The sequence below is a fragment of the Parus major genome, chromosome 2 (assembly GCF_001522545.3).
Source record: "Parus major isolate Abel chromosome 2, Parus_major1.1, whole genome shotgun sequence".
In the NCBI taxonomy this organism is placed as follows: Eukaryota; Metazoa; Chordata; class Aves; order Passeriformes; family Paridae; genus Parus; species Parus major.
Window position 1 is genome coordinate 129,842,657 of NC_031769.1, and position 13,791 is coordinate 129,856,447.

The following is a 13,791-nucleotide window of genomic DNA, read 5'->3' on the forward strand; positions in this document are numbered from 1 at the left end:
ATTACAGGAGGGCACTAAATCTAGGAATTCTTCGAGACCCTGGATCAGAGGTTGAAGACAGACAATATCAAATAGATCTTCAATCTATCAACATTGGTACTGCTTATTGGAATCAGTTGAAACCAGAGAAGGAAAATGGAAAAGGAGGGGTTTTGACAGAGACTGAGAGAAATTCTCAAAATCCAGCACTTGAATGGAACATGGCCAGTAGGTAGGGATTTTTTTTAAAATTTACTCTTTTCTGAAATTGCGTAGCACAAACACTGCAGAGAGCATGCACAGTATACCTGAATTAAATAATTCAATTCTGATTTTGCTTTTCACTGCAAGCACATTTCCCTGGAGTTTTGGGTTACACATTTGAAATGCATATTACTGTTGCTGTTACACTGTAGTTACAGTCTAGTTTCTGTGTATCTTTGCCTCCATTATAAGCTCTTCTCCAAGTGTCTTACTGTCTGTCCATAAACATAACTCCAGGGCTGAGACTTCAGCTTGTCAGTCTCTATAAGCAATGTGAGGTTCTGGTTTGGGATTTTTTTTTGTGTAGGGTGTGTTTTTTTGGATGGCAGTGGTGTATTTTTTCTTTTTTTCTAAACTTCTTTTGTTTGTATTTTTACAAAGCTTGAGTAAAACCAGCTTAGACATTTCTAAATTAGAGAGCGATAAAGTAGAACATTTCCTATTGATTCTGAACTAGATTTTGCACTTCTATAACTTAAACCAGATGAATTTTGAGAATGAGATATTTCAGCTAAGTCTCCTTTATTGAGTACTGTATATGGGCACACAAAGCCCCACCCTCTGGTTAAACAGTGTTGAAAGAAAAAGCATGCATACACTTGCCTGCTATTTTAAATTTTGATGTTCTCAAATATAAAATTGGGGGGATTGGTTGGTAATTTGTGAAGATTTTAATTTTTATTTTGGTTTTAATATACTTTTTTTTTACTTAAAAATTCTTACAAATAGTTTAAAACTAAATTTAAAGACTGTAGCAAATTTCAGTTTTCAAACTGGCAGGAATAAAGTCTGATGGCCAAAAGCAATCTTTCAAAAGTAATTTTGTGGATTTAGAAGCATTTCTGCTAGTAGATACCTCTTTGCCTATACATTTAGCTATTTGTTTTCATATAAACATCCTTTCTATCTAATTTATTCACAAACAATCTGATTTTTATGAGATGTATGCATAATTTTATGGTTCCTGAAATATGATTCCTATCTGAATTTAGGGATGAGTTCCTAAAAATGGTATAGAAAAACAGGCAGAATCATCTGGAAATAACTACTTTTGGTTTAATTTTCAGAAAAATGGGAGATGAGAGGTGTCAGATTTTTCTGAAAGTAAGGCAAGTTGTAGCAAAAGGCTACATGAGGATGGCACACAGACTGAGCTTTGTAAGTGATGTATTGATCCCAGGCCAAGAGGGCAGATAAGCTCACTCTGGAGGAGAGCATGCAAGAAAAAGATGTGATCAAAAATGAATTCCAATTTATTGAAAAATAGAGGGCAGGAAAAACAGTTCTACCCAAAGAAATGATAAAATGCCAAGGAGTCACAGGAGTGCAGATAAAAAATTTAACATAGAAATAGATTCTGGTCTTTATTTATAAGATCACATGGTTCTTTCCTGTCTTATAACAATTTGGGTTTTTTCAACTCATATAATTCCATAGAGGCTTTTAATTTTAAATTTCTAGCCTTAAAAAATGTGTGTGACTTTCTAGTTGGGCATTGATGTTGGACAAGTTCCCTGTTAGGTTCTTTGTCATAGAATTCCACATCCACAGGAATATCTTGAAAAATAAGATTACGTTAATCTCCAAAGGACTTGCAGCCAATTTGCAACTTAAGCTAATATAGCAAAACCAGCCACTGAGAGGTTGGCTTTCCTTTGCCCTTGCCATTGGTGACTGAAATCCTACTGCCAGCATACTCTGGGTCTGAGCTTTATGGTTATGCATTCAGATAGGAAATCTGGTGGGATTCCTGAAAAGCTAATAGGACAAGGGAAGCAGCTGTTACGGACAATCTTGAGTTCTCTTTTTCTTTTTTTTTTCTCCTATAACTGCTTGGACATGCTTCCTCAGCAGACTTCCAAAATGAAGTTTTATTAGAATACAGATAAGTATTTTTGGTTCAAAATAGCTTTTGAATGAATCTTCTACTTGAATTTTAATTTAGAACAGTTGTAAATAAATATATTAGGTTTTCCTTTCTGGTGTGCAGTTACAGAATTTTAATTCTGACTTGTTTTCAAGAAAAATTATGAATGCTTTCTTACCCTTTTGGTTTTAAATTTTATATATTTAACATAGTTTTTTCAGGATCTTTGCATTTTTGCTTTTTAGTTAGCAGTCAGTTTTGCTGTATCTGGGTTTATTTTATGACCTGTGGAAAGGATGTGCTGAGAACTGGAAGAACCTACACTGAACTCTGCCATCCATGGCACTGTTTCCAGCATGCACCAAGAGGGCAGCTGCAGGGTGTTTTACCTGGTGCTTACTGTTTTTAGGGTTAAGTTTATCGTAATATTTACTGCAAATGCCACAAAAGCTTTATGCTTTAGTCTAATTCCCATACCAGTTTTTAGAATCCTCTAAGTTTTTTAGACATGTTTAACCTGGGACATAATGAATGATTTTTGCTGAGTTATTTTAGGGTTAATTTCTTTGTTTGGTTTTAATATACTTCTGTTTGTTCTTACCCAGTGTTATGGTATATTAGGATCACTGGGTTTAAAGATTATTCTTTGAAATCTGTTTCCCTCATTTTTGCAATACTTTAATGCTATGAGGGTCAGTATAGAATCCAGTCTATATCCAGGATTTTCACAGTTACTTTGTGGAAAACTTCAGCATAGATAACATCCATTCCTTTTCCATTCCCATTTGTAAAAGCATTACTGCATTATTTCAAAATAAAATTGCAAAAAGTTTGAAGTAAATTATATTGTAATTTAATCTACAATTGAAATTTGTCCTCATTTTAAAAATTTGCATGAAAACCAAAACATTGTAAGTAGGAGATCTATGGCTATCACACAAACAAGTATCTGGAAGCTCTTGACATAATTCATCATTTAAATATATCATTTAAATGCTTTAGAAATCTTTAGTCTGAAAGTAAAGCATTTGCATTTTCACACCACTTTTTCTGGAGTTCAGTTCTTCTAGTACTTAACGTGTTGAGGGGTTGATTTTTTTTACCCTCCCAACTTTTACATTGCAGTTTGGAAAGCAAGCTGTCATTCTCTAAGTTGTTGAATACTTGCAGGTGTTGAGTGTAAAATTCTTCAAGAGAGGTTATAGTGAAATGCTGGTGTGATGCCTCCTGTGTCTCTGCAGGTCACCCCAAGGAGAATGGGGCAATTGGAACACTCTGCTAGGGTGGATGCAGTCTTGCAGAAGAAACTTTCTAGATGCTATGCTGTACTGAGGATCAGAGATCATAACTCTTTCCATTATGAAATGTTTATACTTCACCATAGATGTTATAAAAAGCTCCCTAATGGTGTCATATATAAAAAGAATACTGGAAACAGTCAGACAGTTCTAATAAGGTTATGTACAAATGAAACCTGTCCACATTTATTCCCTTTACCAAACAGCATGTGGGGAACTGGGACTACTTAACCAAAAGAAGTTTTCTTGATTGAAAACTGCTTTTTCAGCTTGCAGATCTCCTCCTCCCTCTCCCTCCACTCAATGGAAAAAACAACAGCCCTGAAGGAAATAAAGAAATATATCCTCTCTTGAGGCCTCGCCCCCATCCCTGTGCAATCCTTCTACAGCTCCCAGCAGCAACTTCTGCTTCCTGCAGTCTGAATAAACTTTGTTTAAAAAAAATAATAATTGAGCTTAAAAACATTACTTCTCTGTGTGGTAACGAATTGAGTGTGGCAATATACTGCGTTACGGTTCTGTCCTTGGCATACCACCATCTGGAACAGCTCTCATGGAGTACATCAGGGAGCCAATGATCTGTTGTACAAAACTGAACAAAATACCACTGCAAGGATCCTCAGAAAGATTTCCTGCAAATTTTTTCTTTGAATAGCTTTCATTTTCATGCTTCTTTGGAAAGTTCTTGGCAGCTTGCCAAGTTCTAATGAGAAAGACTAGAAAAAAAATTGATCTGTAGATCTTTGTGTAAGAAAGTAGGGACATTCCCCTTGAATCTTACAGAATAAAATGCAATGCATTTTTTCTCAGTGATTTATTTTAATTGGTGTCTTTTATGGTACCTGAAGTGGTGCTTGTATTCATCCTGTACAAAGCCTTTCTCAATAAGATGGGGTGTTTTTTATATTAATCCACAACAAAGAAATGCTGCACAGCATTCTTCATAAGAGCTAGTTTTACTGAGGTCTTATAACGCAAAAATTGGAATTCTATTACTAGCCAGATATTGTACACCTGTTCATTTTCTAATTTTGGTTATTAGATTGTCCTCAAAATGTTGCTGTGCTATTTTACTGCCATGTAACATGGCTTTGCAACACCTCAGGGAGCTCAAAGGATGTGAGTTAGTCATTAGTAGTTAACTATCCTAATACATTCCTAACACATTTGTATATCAGGGATTAGCTGATTTAAACAGCTACATGGGAAGCCAGCGAGAGAAAATTCTTTCATAAGTCTCAAGTTAATGTGCTATCTTAAATAACATCTTCTGACATTTTGCATGCCTCAAGACTATTAGAGAACACTTTGACTATGTGGCCTATTTCATGCTAATGTTTTTTTTCTTTTTCACATCACAAAATTCTCCATGAGGACTCATCTTTCTGTAGCTAGTAAAATTACATGGTGTAAATGTGCTTTTGATTGTTCTTCATGTATTGAATGTATGCAAGTTTTTCCCTGCCTTACGAATTTTTAGGTATATAAGGGCTCAAAGTCTGGATTCAACAAGGTATTATTAAGAAAAAAATACAATTAGTAATAAATTAAAAAATTCCAGATTTCACATCTAGGTTATGTTTAGCTATTGCTGGCCATATTTTCTGTTTGTTTTGATTCGTGTTTTCTACGTGAGAGTCATAGTAGTAGGACTTAATCCTGCTTGTGCATTTTCTCAGCTTATCCAGTCTCACATCATCACATCTCTCTAATTAGAGCAACATCATCTCGTTGGCAGTCCATCCTCTTTGTATAAATTCAACGTGCTTCTGACTGGATATAATCAAATACTGATGATTTGATTTGATGTTATCAAATAATGTTGTTGCTTCCATTGCAAAATTCTGTTCTTCACATTTTTTTCTCTCTTCTTCCCACAACATTTTTTGTTTTATTAATCATTAGATGTCTTTGTTTTTGCGCTGCTTCAAGACCCTGTCTTTCCATTTCCCTTTTCGTGTCTTCTTTCATTGCAGTCCCTGTTCAGCAGCCTTTACTTATCATGCCAGTTACTGACCCATTCAGTGTTTTGAAGAGGCACTTTCTTGCCCACTCCTGTGTGTTGTAAAGGTGTTTGCTGTGAGCATTCACATTGTTATTGCAATGTTTTATTTGAAAACCTTCAAAAAAGTTAATTTCTATTATACTGTAATATAAAAACCGTAAGACAGGTTGCCACTGTATGGATATCATTACCTATGCTGCTGTTAGTGGTTTACTTTTACTTCCCTGTCTGTGGGTGTGTTTTTTCTTACACTTAAATTGTAAGCCTTTGAGGACAGAGACCATTTTTGTCCTATGCTTTTGCAATGTGGATCTTGTGGTCCATAACCAGAGTTTGTTATTGTGCAGATAAAGCCCAAATTCTGCACTAAGGCACCTCCAAACCTTATCACTGTTCCTTAACTGCCTCGTTTCTTTGTGTTAGCATATGGTCTTTCAAATGCACTTACTTTTAAGTGTAGATGATCAACTGCTTTAACATCTCTAAAAATACTAGCTTTTCCTTTTTTTTTCCAAGACAAATATATAACAGATGCATAAATGAACCACGGAATGAATGTGCTGCAGACATAGAGCCATCATTACGCTCTTCACAATCAAGTTTTTTCATAAGCTCATGTGGCGTACACCTGTGTTAAGTTAACGTTGCACTTAGGTGCAGTGTGGAAGACTCAATAATTCAAAGTGGAATTTGTTTCTTTGTTCCTTTTGTGCTCTTTCTCATATCCTCTCCCTTCATTATTTACTGTGCTCTGTTTGCCTTCTGTTTGTACTTACAATTACTTTCCTAATACTTGATTTGGCTGAGGTTCAAATTCACCCACAAGGAATTTAGAAAGTAGTAAGTAGAGCCGGACAGGGACAGGACATAAGGATGATTTTAAAAATATAATATAATAAAGCAGTGATCAATATATATTACCAAAAATGTCCTTCAAGATGCAGTGGACTGGGTAGCTACTAGTATAAAGTATGAAAATTAAGAAATGGGAATATGCATAGGCTAAAAAATAATATAATCAGTGATTGAAGAGAGCCAGTTGAGGGTTTGAGATTCAACAAATAACTTGCTTTTACGGCTCTGTTTCATATATGAAAATCATACTACTAGCATTTCAAGAAACTTCAAGCAGAAGTTTTCTGGTATAGCTAGAAAGTACAGCTGCATGTTCTTTTATGGAATTGTTCTGCTATTTAGGCCTTTCATTGTCCTGAAAAAAAAAAAAAAGGCTTTTTTTTTTCTCATCCCATTGAGAAGGGGAAATAGGAACTGGATAGAAAATAATTTGGTTTAAATATAAAATAAAGGTGGTGGCAGAGAGAGAAACAATTGTAGAACTCCAAAATCTAAGACTGTTTTCTCAATCTGAAGATGTTCACTAGCCATTAACAAGTCTGATTTCTAATTTGGGGATCTAATGAGACTAACCTTGCTCTAAAAGACATCATTATAGATAACAAAGCTGTAGCTGAACAAAATGTTAAAGCTTTTAAGGTAAGATGGTAGTTCTGTCCACTCACCAATTGGCTGACTCTTAAGCAAATTGCACACTTCTTATGTTAGTGTGCAGCTTCCTCAGCAGTGAGGGTCATTTGAGGCAAAAGTTTATTAGAGTTGTGCTCTGCCAATATTAGCTCTGTGGCATCTGCTTTTAACTTCTGTATACTGTTGTCCTAAATAAATTTACAAGCCTTAAGTCCTACCCCCACTGTATAATTTATATTCTCTTATAGGTCGCCATCCTTTCTACATATTTTGAAGACATATTTATTATTAGTAGAATTTGAAGCATCAAAACTAAATTAGCCTAAGCAGTAAAATGAATTCTGTATCTTCTGCAGTATGAATTTTTTATCTTTTGCAGTAGACTGAATTCCACCTCAGGTTATGATATCTATTTAATTTATTTCCAGCCTAACTCTTGGCTAATAAACCATCAGCATTGGAGATTGTTTGGTTTTCTACAGATGGTTCTTACAGAACCACTGCCAGACTATGAATCACAATACACCTTTTAATCAAGAGATTTCAATACCTAGTCAGCATGCAGTCAAGTAATCACTGCATAGACAGGCATATAATAAGCATATTGGTTAATAACATTAATATGGATAACTCTAGCTGATGGTAGAGACTAATTCTTTATTGCATAGTTCATGTCTGGCTCACTGGTGTGATTTACACTGATGCCTGAACAGCCATTAGAGATGGCAAAATTAAAGGTAATGCAGGGAAATGTAGCTGACATGCTGATGGAGAGTTCCACATGGATCCATTAACTTCTTCTCTAAGGTCAGGTACTTTGTTCTTTAAATTTGTATCATTTCATAGCTGACAATTGTCTATTTTGTAAGCATCGGAAAACTTACCTCTGACCTATAACTTTATGATGATTTTTAGAATTATCCTTGGTGAAATGTGGGTATTTGATGTTGCTACAAACAATAATAGATAAAAAGAATTATCAAAAACTAGCTTGATGGAAGGAGTCTCCCTGGAATTTGAAGTGTATCCTCTTTTAGAGGCTGAACACCATCTTGATCTCATTACATTTTTTTCCCCTCATCAGAGGCTCTCAGATGGCATTTTGCAGCAATAGTTTATTTGACCTGACCCTCAGAAGATTCTGGCCATTTGGAACGTGTTGTCATAAGCTATTAGTGATCTATCTATAACAGTTGTGCTTCTAGGCTTACTATTTGGTTAAAGGTGGGGGGGAAAAACCCAACAAAAAAACCCCAAAACTAAACACCTGGCTGGAAAATAAATTAAATTATCAAGTTTAATGACACAAATATTCTTGGTAAGTAAACATTGATATTTAGCTGAAAAAACACCAAGAACAAGCAGTGACAGAAGGAATGGAGGAAGACTGACATCCATCTCTGTTTTCAAATGGTTCTGAACATCTTGCATAATAGTTACTAATTTCATGTGGGAGTCCTAGTGTTGTGTGGGATTCACTAGTTCAATTTTTCATGTATTTCATTTTGTCTCAGCTTTGTGCGTATTTCTTCAACACAGACTTTTAATGCACAAATTCAAATATTATGTAGGCTTCAGAACAGCCATTTATAAAGTGAAGGGCATCCACAGGCAAGTTTTAAAATTACTGATAATAAAGTTCACATCTTTTTTTAATTATTGTGTATAGTGCATTAAACAGGAGAAGAAGCAATGTCAAGTGTCAAATTTGTCTACCTGGAGATAGATTGAAGAGTCAAATATTTAGACATGTTTTCCTGTGAAATGAAAATTGAAGTCTGCCTTCAGGATTGGAATTAATATGATTTACAATAATGGTATTTGATGATTATAAGGTAGCAATCAAATGCCAAACTGGTATTGAAGATGTTTTTTGCTATGTGCTGGGTGTAATTCTTGCCTCTCTACAATTTATAATGTAATTTAATCTTTACTTTTCTTTCCCTTTGTTTCCTAGCATAAGACGGCATCAGGAAAGGAGAGCTATTTTAACTCCAATTTTAACAGATTTCACCGTTCGAATCACTGCAGCTCCTGCGATTATTTTCACAAAAATTGATGCTGCAGAGAATTTACACCCAGAGGTTAGTACAAAGTGTCAAAAGAAGTAGAGCAACTTTTAATATGTGGATAATCTCACCATTCCACCATTTGAAGAGTTCAGGTGTGTTTTCAGATTGCCAGCTGGAGAGAGGTCACGAGCTGAAATGTTCTTTCTATGCTGGAAAAAGAATAGCATTCGATATTAAAGGCAAATTAGACAGAGGCAGATAAACCTGTTTTCAGTTTTGGAAATAGGAATCCTTTAATGACTTCCAGCAATATTTTTTAAAAGTTTGTGATGGAAGGGTGTTAAGAAGAGGTGCAACATTAAAAAAACATTGTATTCACAAGCTTAAAGAAAATTCTTTTCATAAAGAAACCTGAAAATTCAATCTGTGTACTATCTATAATAAGAAAGTTAAGCTGAGTTCTCTTAGCCTGATTTCCAAGATGCCAAGTTGCCACTAAGCATCCACTTCCCTACCTTTGCTATGGGTACTTCTAGGTACTCAGATTTAACAATCACTTTTGCTGGTGTGTTGTTCAGCTAGTTAATGGTAAGTCTGTGAAGCAAGTTGCACACAAAAGTTATTGGCTGACTTTTTGGCATTAGTTTGTATCTCAAGAACATTTCATGTAGGGAAAATATCAGGAAAATTTGTCATCTCATAAAGATAATTTCTCTTTAATGCTACCTCCTGGGGAGAGCAAAATTGGTACAGGAGTGTAAAGAATACTAGATGTGTATTGCAACATGCAGTGGGTGTACATTGTTGGAAAATAATAGCTAGGGTACACAAAGAGAAGAAATCAACAGTTTCACATTTTGTGTAAAGGGTCATCAGAAGGGCAGATGAAAACTTGTTTATTGTAAAAAAGAAATAGGAAGCCCCAGTATGGCTAGGATGCATAGAAGTTATTTGAGTTTAAAAAAAAAAAAAAATTAAAAATCTGAGCTTTGCTATTGCTTATGTTCAGGAATTTCAGTGTTTTCTCTACATACATTCTTCTTGTTATCTGTTCCCTGGATGACATTCCATCATGAAGGGAGAGGTCTACTTTAGATTAGAGCTTGAGCGCTGTGCAAACTTCTCATGAGACAGAGCAGTTCTTCTCCCCTTCTGCACTGGTTCTGTTTTTCATCTCTTTATTGCTTGCCAACAGTGGTGAAGATCTTTATTTGTGCAAGACAACACCAATAAAACAGTGGCTATTCAGCTAGTGTTGCCAAGGTATTAAGAATGGCTTACAAGCAAAGAGAAATCAATTAGATTGGCTATCAGTGAGTTCCAAGACATGATTTCATTATAAATCAAGCAGAGTTTGTGTTTAAATTAAAAAAAAACCCAACAAAGTACATCTTTTTCTTGGAAGGAAAGGAGAATTGGAATCATTGCCAAGGACACTCTGACAGCCCACTGATACAAGCAAGAGATGGAAACAAGGCCTTGTGCATGAGATGCTTTTCTTGCAAAGTGTGCTTTAACAGTTCTGCTGTTAAAAGCCATGCAAAGAATAAGTCACATCCTTTAGAAGCATGACACACCAGTTTCTCCTAAGAAGGCAACATTTTTACTATATATATAATGTTATATATAATGTTAAGTATTGACTACAGCAGGGACCCACAATACAGTTATATAAAAGATGAAAATTATTTTCCCAATAGCTGTTATCTAGTATTTTCCCTTAATTTCACAGGAAATTTTGGTCTGTGGTCATTCTTTGGAAGTGAACATGACAACAAATTTGGACTTCTTCCTCAATGTGGCACAAGTGCAACTTCTTCAGCATCTGGTACAAGCTAATATGGTTGGACTGGAACCTTCCAGTAGCACCACTGAGGTAGGTTTTTCCCTGGTTTGCAGCTGGATTTTTAAAAAGTCCATCTGCAAAGTACTGTAGCTCTGAGCAGGTGTTTGTACCATCTAGAAAAAATATAGGTAAAGGAAATAAATGTTTTTCGTTGTTTGTATGGTCTGTTTCAAAATGCATCCTGACATTGATTTAAGAATAGAATGAGTGTTTGCAAGAATATTATTCAGTAAATGCTATTATTCATTATAGTGGTTCTGCAACATCTTATGTACAAGGAGAATTATCTTATGTAATGTAAAAGGAGAATTATGTAAATTATGAAGGAACCAAATTTTTGAGAAATAGGTTTTTGAGATTATTTGGTGTTGAGCTTTTATCAAATCTTTCCTATTTTCTTGTGAGCTCACATGTTACACTTTACTTCACTAAAGCTCGTAAACTATAACATTTTCTCTGTGCCTAGTAACAACTACTCACATTGTCTTAGGAACTCATAATACTTGTATTTTCAATACAAACCTCAGTTTGTATTGAAAGCCAATCACCGTGACAGACTAGTAAGTTTAATATTCACATTTCTGGACTGATTTAAAAAAAAAACCCCAAAAATATAAACAAAACAAAAACAAAAACAACAACAACAACAAAAAACCTCCCAGGAAAATATAGGGGAAAAATTTTACCCTATGAAAAAATATGTATTTCTTATCTTCAAATCCTGGAATCTAGCCAGGCTGACAGCATCTTAAAGATAGTAGGAGTTAATACATGACAAAGCACTAATTCCACTGGAATGGCTGTTGGACCTGTTGAGATACCTTCACAAATAAGAATAAAACTTAGGGAACGAGTTATTGAGTAAAACACAGTCAGCTATTCCAAGAATCTGGCTAATGGGAAACCTGGAGAAGATTTTCTCTTTCCTTTCCTGAATCTCACAGTTTCAGCACTGCACGTGAGTCTGGGTGGAAGCGAGGAATGCTCTAGAGCAGCCAAACTATTTACATTCCTCTCTCTTCACCCTGTCAAAACCCCAGAAGTTGTTTGTTTGTGCTAATCTAGGCACCACATCACCCCCCATTCTTTTATCACTTCCCAAGGATAGAGAAGAATAAAGAACGTTGTTTTATTAACATTTGGAAACATGAAAGATGTAGAAAAGAAATGTGGTATATTTTTCTTTTCCTTGGATACTTTACAGACACAGGGCCTCTTTTGGAGATGAATACTGTAAATTATATATAGAAATATCTTCAATAAATTATTTGTAGAGCACTGTTTTCCCATTGTCAGTGGAATGGACAGAATCAGAAGATGTGAATAGATGCCAAGAATTTAAATTTTGAGTTGGCTTTGTGCATAAGTGCTGCATGACTTACTTGGACTGTAAAACTTAAAAGGAATTTGCTACAAAATTTCAGAAAGCCTTTTGTTGACTACATCCTGAGATACTTACGTGCTCTTCATTCCCTTGCATCACTGCTGCCTTGCATCACTGAGGTCTCCTGGAATGAATAATGGGGATATTTCTGGCTCAAGGTGTTTGCCTTGTCTTTAGTAAGTCATAGAACTACATCTGGATTTACTATACTGGAAATATAAATCCATTGGTTGGTTATGTTTTGTCCAGCTCTTCTTCATTATTATGTAGCTCTATTTGCCTAAGTGAAGCCACCCCACCTCTAATATATGCACATTTATTATTATTATTATGGTTCTTCTTTAGTCAGCAGAAAGAAACACAATACACTGATTGTATGCTGCTGTTTTTGTCTTAGTGAATGAAATCAGGAGTCTGCAAATAGCTTTACATACTTCACACCTGCATATTATTTCATTGCAAGAATCAAAGCATAATTTAGGTTGAAGACACTTCTGGAAAGCATTCCTTTGCTCCAAAGACGACTAATGTCCAAGCTAGATTAGGCTTTTCAGAATGTTGTTCAGTCAAATCTTTCTTTACCTCAGAGGAATGACCATCTGGATGATTGTTCATCACTTAATTACCCTTGCTTTGGCATATTTTTGTCTTTATATCCATTCAAAATTTTGCTTGATAAAGCTTTCAATCATTTCCTCTCATCATTTCACAATACATTCCCAAGAAGAGTCTGACTTAATCTTCTTCATAGCCCTGCTTTAAATAAATGGAAACAATAATTAGATGCCCCACCATCATCCTTACCCTTCTCTTGTTTTGTCTGAACCTATCTCCCTCACCCTCTCCTTATAAATTATGTGCTTTAACCTTTTAATCCTCTTGATGATCCCCTGCCCATTCAGGTTTGTCAATCTTTTTCTTCTGCTGTTGTGCTCAAAGCCAGTACTCCAGATGTTGACCCGCAAGTATCCCACCATTTCACCTCTGATCCAGTGGCTGTGCTGCTGCTAATGCTTCCCAGGAAATGCTCAGGCTCCCACACTATAGAGACAGTCTCCTATCACATGTTCACATTGTTGGCAACCAGGACTCTTGGGTTCAAAGCTGTTCACTAGCACTGGCCTCCAGCCAGTTTTTGATTTGGGATTTTACCATCTCACAGATTCACAGAATCATTTAGGTTGGAGAAGACCTCTAAGATCAAGTACAAACTTTGACTGATCATCACCTTGTCAGCTAAACCGTGGCAAGTGCCATGTCCAGATCCAGGACTCTGTGTTTACCTTTGTCCTTCATGAGGTTTCTGTTAAACCATTTTGGCAATGTCCCTCTGGATGGCAGCCCCTACCCCTCAGTGTATCAACAGCTCCCCCCAGTTTGGTGTCACCTTTCTTTGGATATGTTTTCTGTCATTGCCAAGGTCTTTTAATAAAGACATTAAACATGTCCATGAGTAACTGGAGTTTAGCTATACTTTGGAACATTGACCATTACTTTCTCCTTTTAGTGGCCCAGAGTGATTTTTACCCACCTCATAGTGCATCCATTCAGTTCACACTTGAGTGTTTGAATAAAAGTCAGCTGTGGAAAACTGCCTAAACTTGGTCAACTTTGCTAGTGGCAAAGCATATGTTGTCTAGTACTCTGTCCT

General features: G+C 35.7%; 1 protein-coding gene across 10 annotated transcripts in view; it reads left to right on the forward strand.

Moving 5' to 3' along the window:
* Positions 1 to 13,791, forward strand: part of VPS13B (vacuolar protein sorting 13 homolog B) — a 422,306-nt gene that overhangs the window by 270,090 nt on the left and 138,425 nt on the right. For all 10 annotated transcript variants that reach the window (XM_015617450.2, XM_015617453.2, XM_015617455.2 and 7 more), the window contains 3 exons: positions 8 to 211; positions 8,856 to 8,982; positions 10,643 to 10,786. In XM_015617450.2, the coding sequence (XP_015472936.1) occupies positions 8 to 211; positions 8,856 to 8,982; positions 10,643 to 10,786 (475 nt within the window). The remainder of the gene's footprint in view (positions 1 to 7; positions 212 to 8,855; positions 8,983 to 10,642; positions 10,787 to 13,791) is intronic.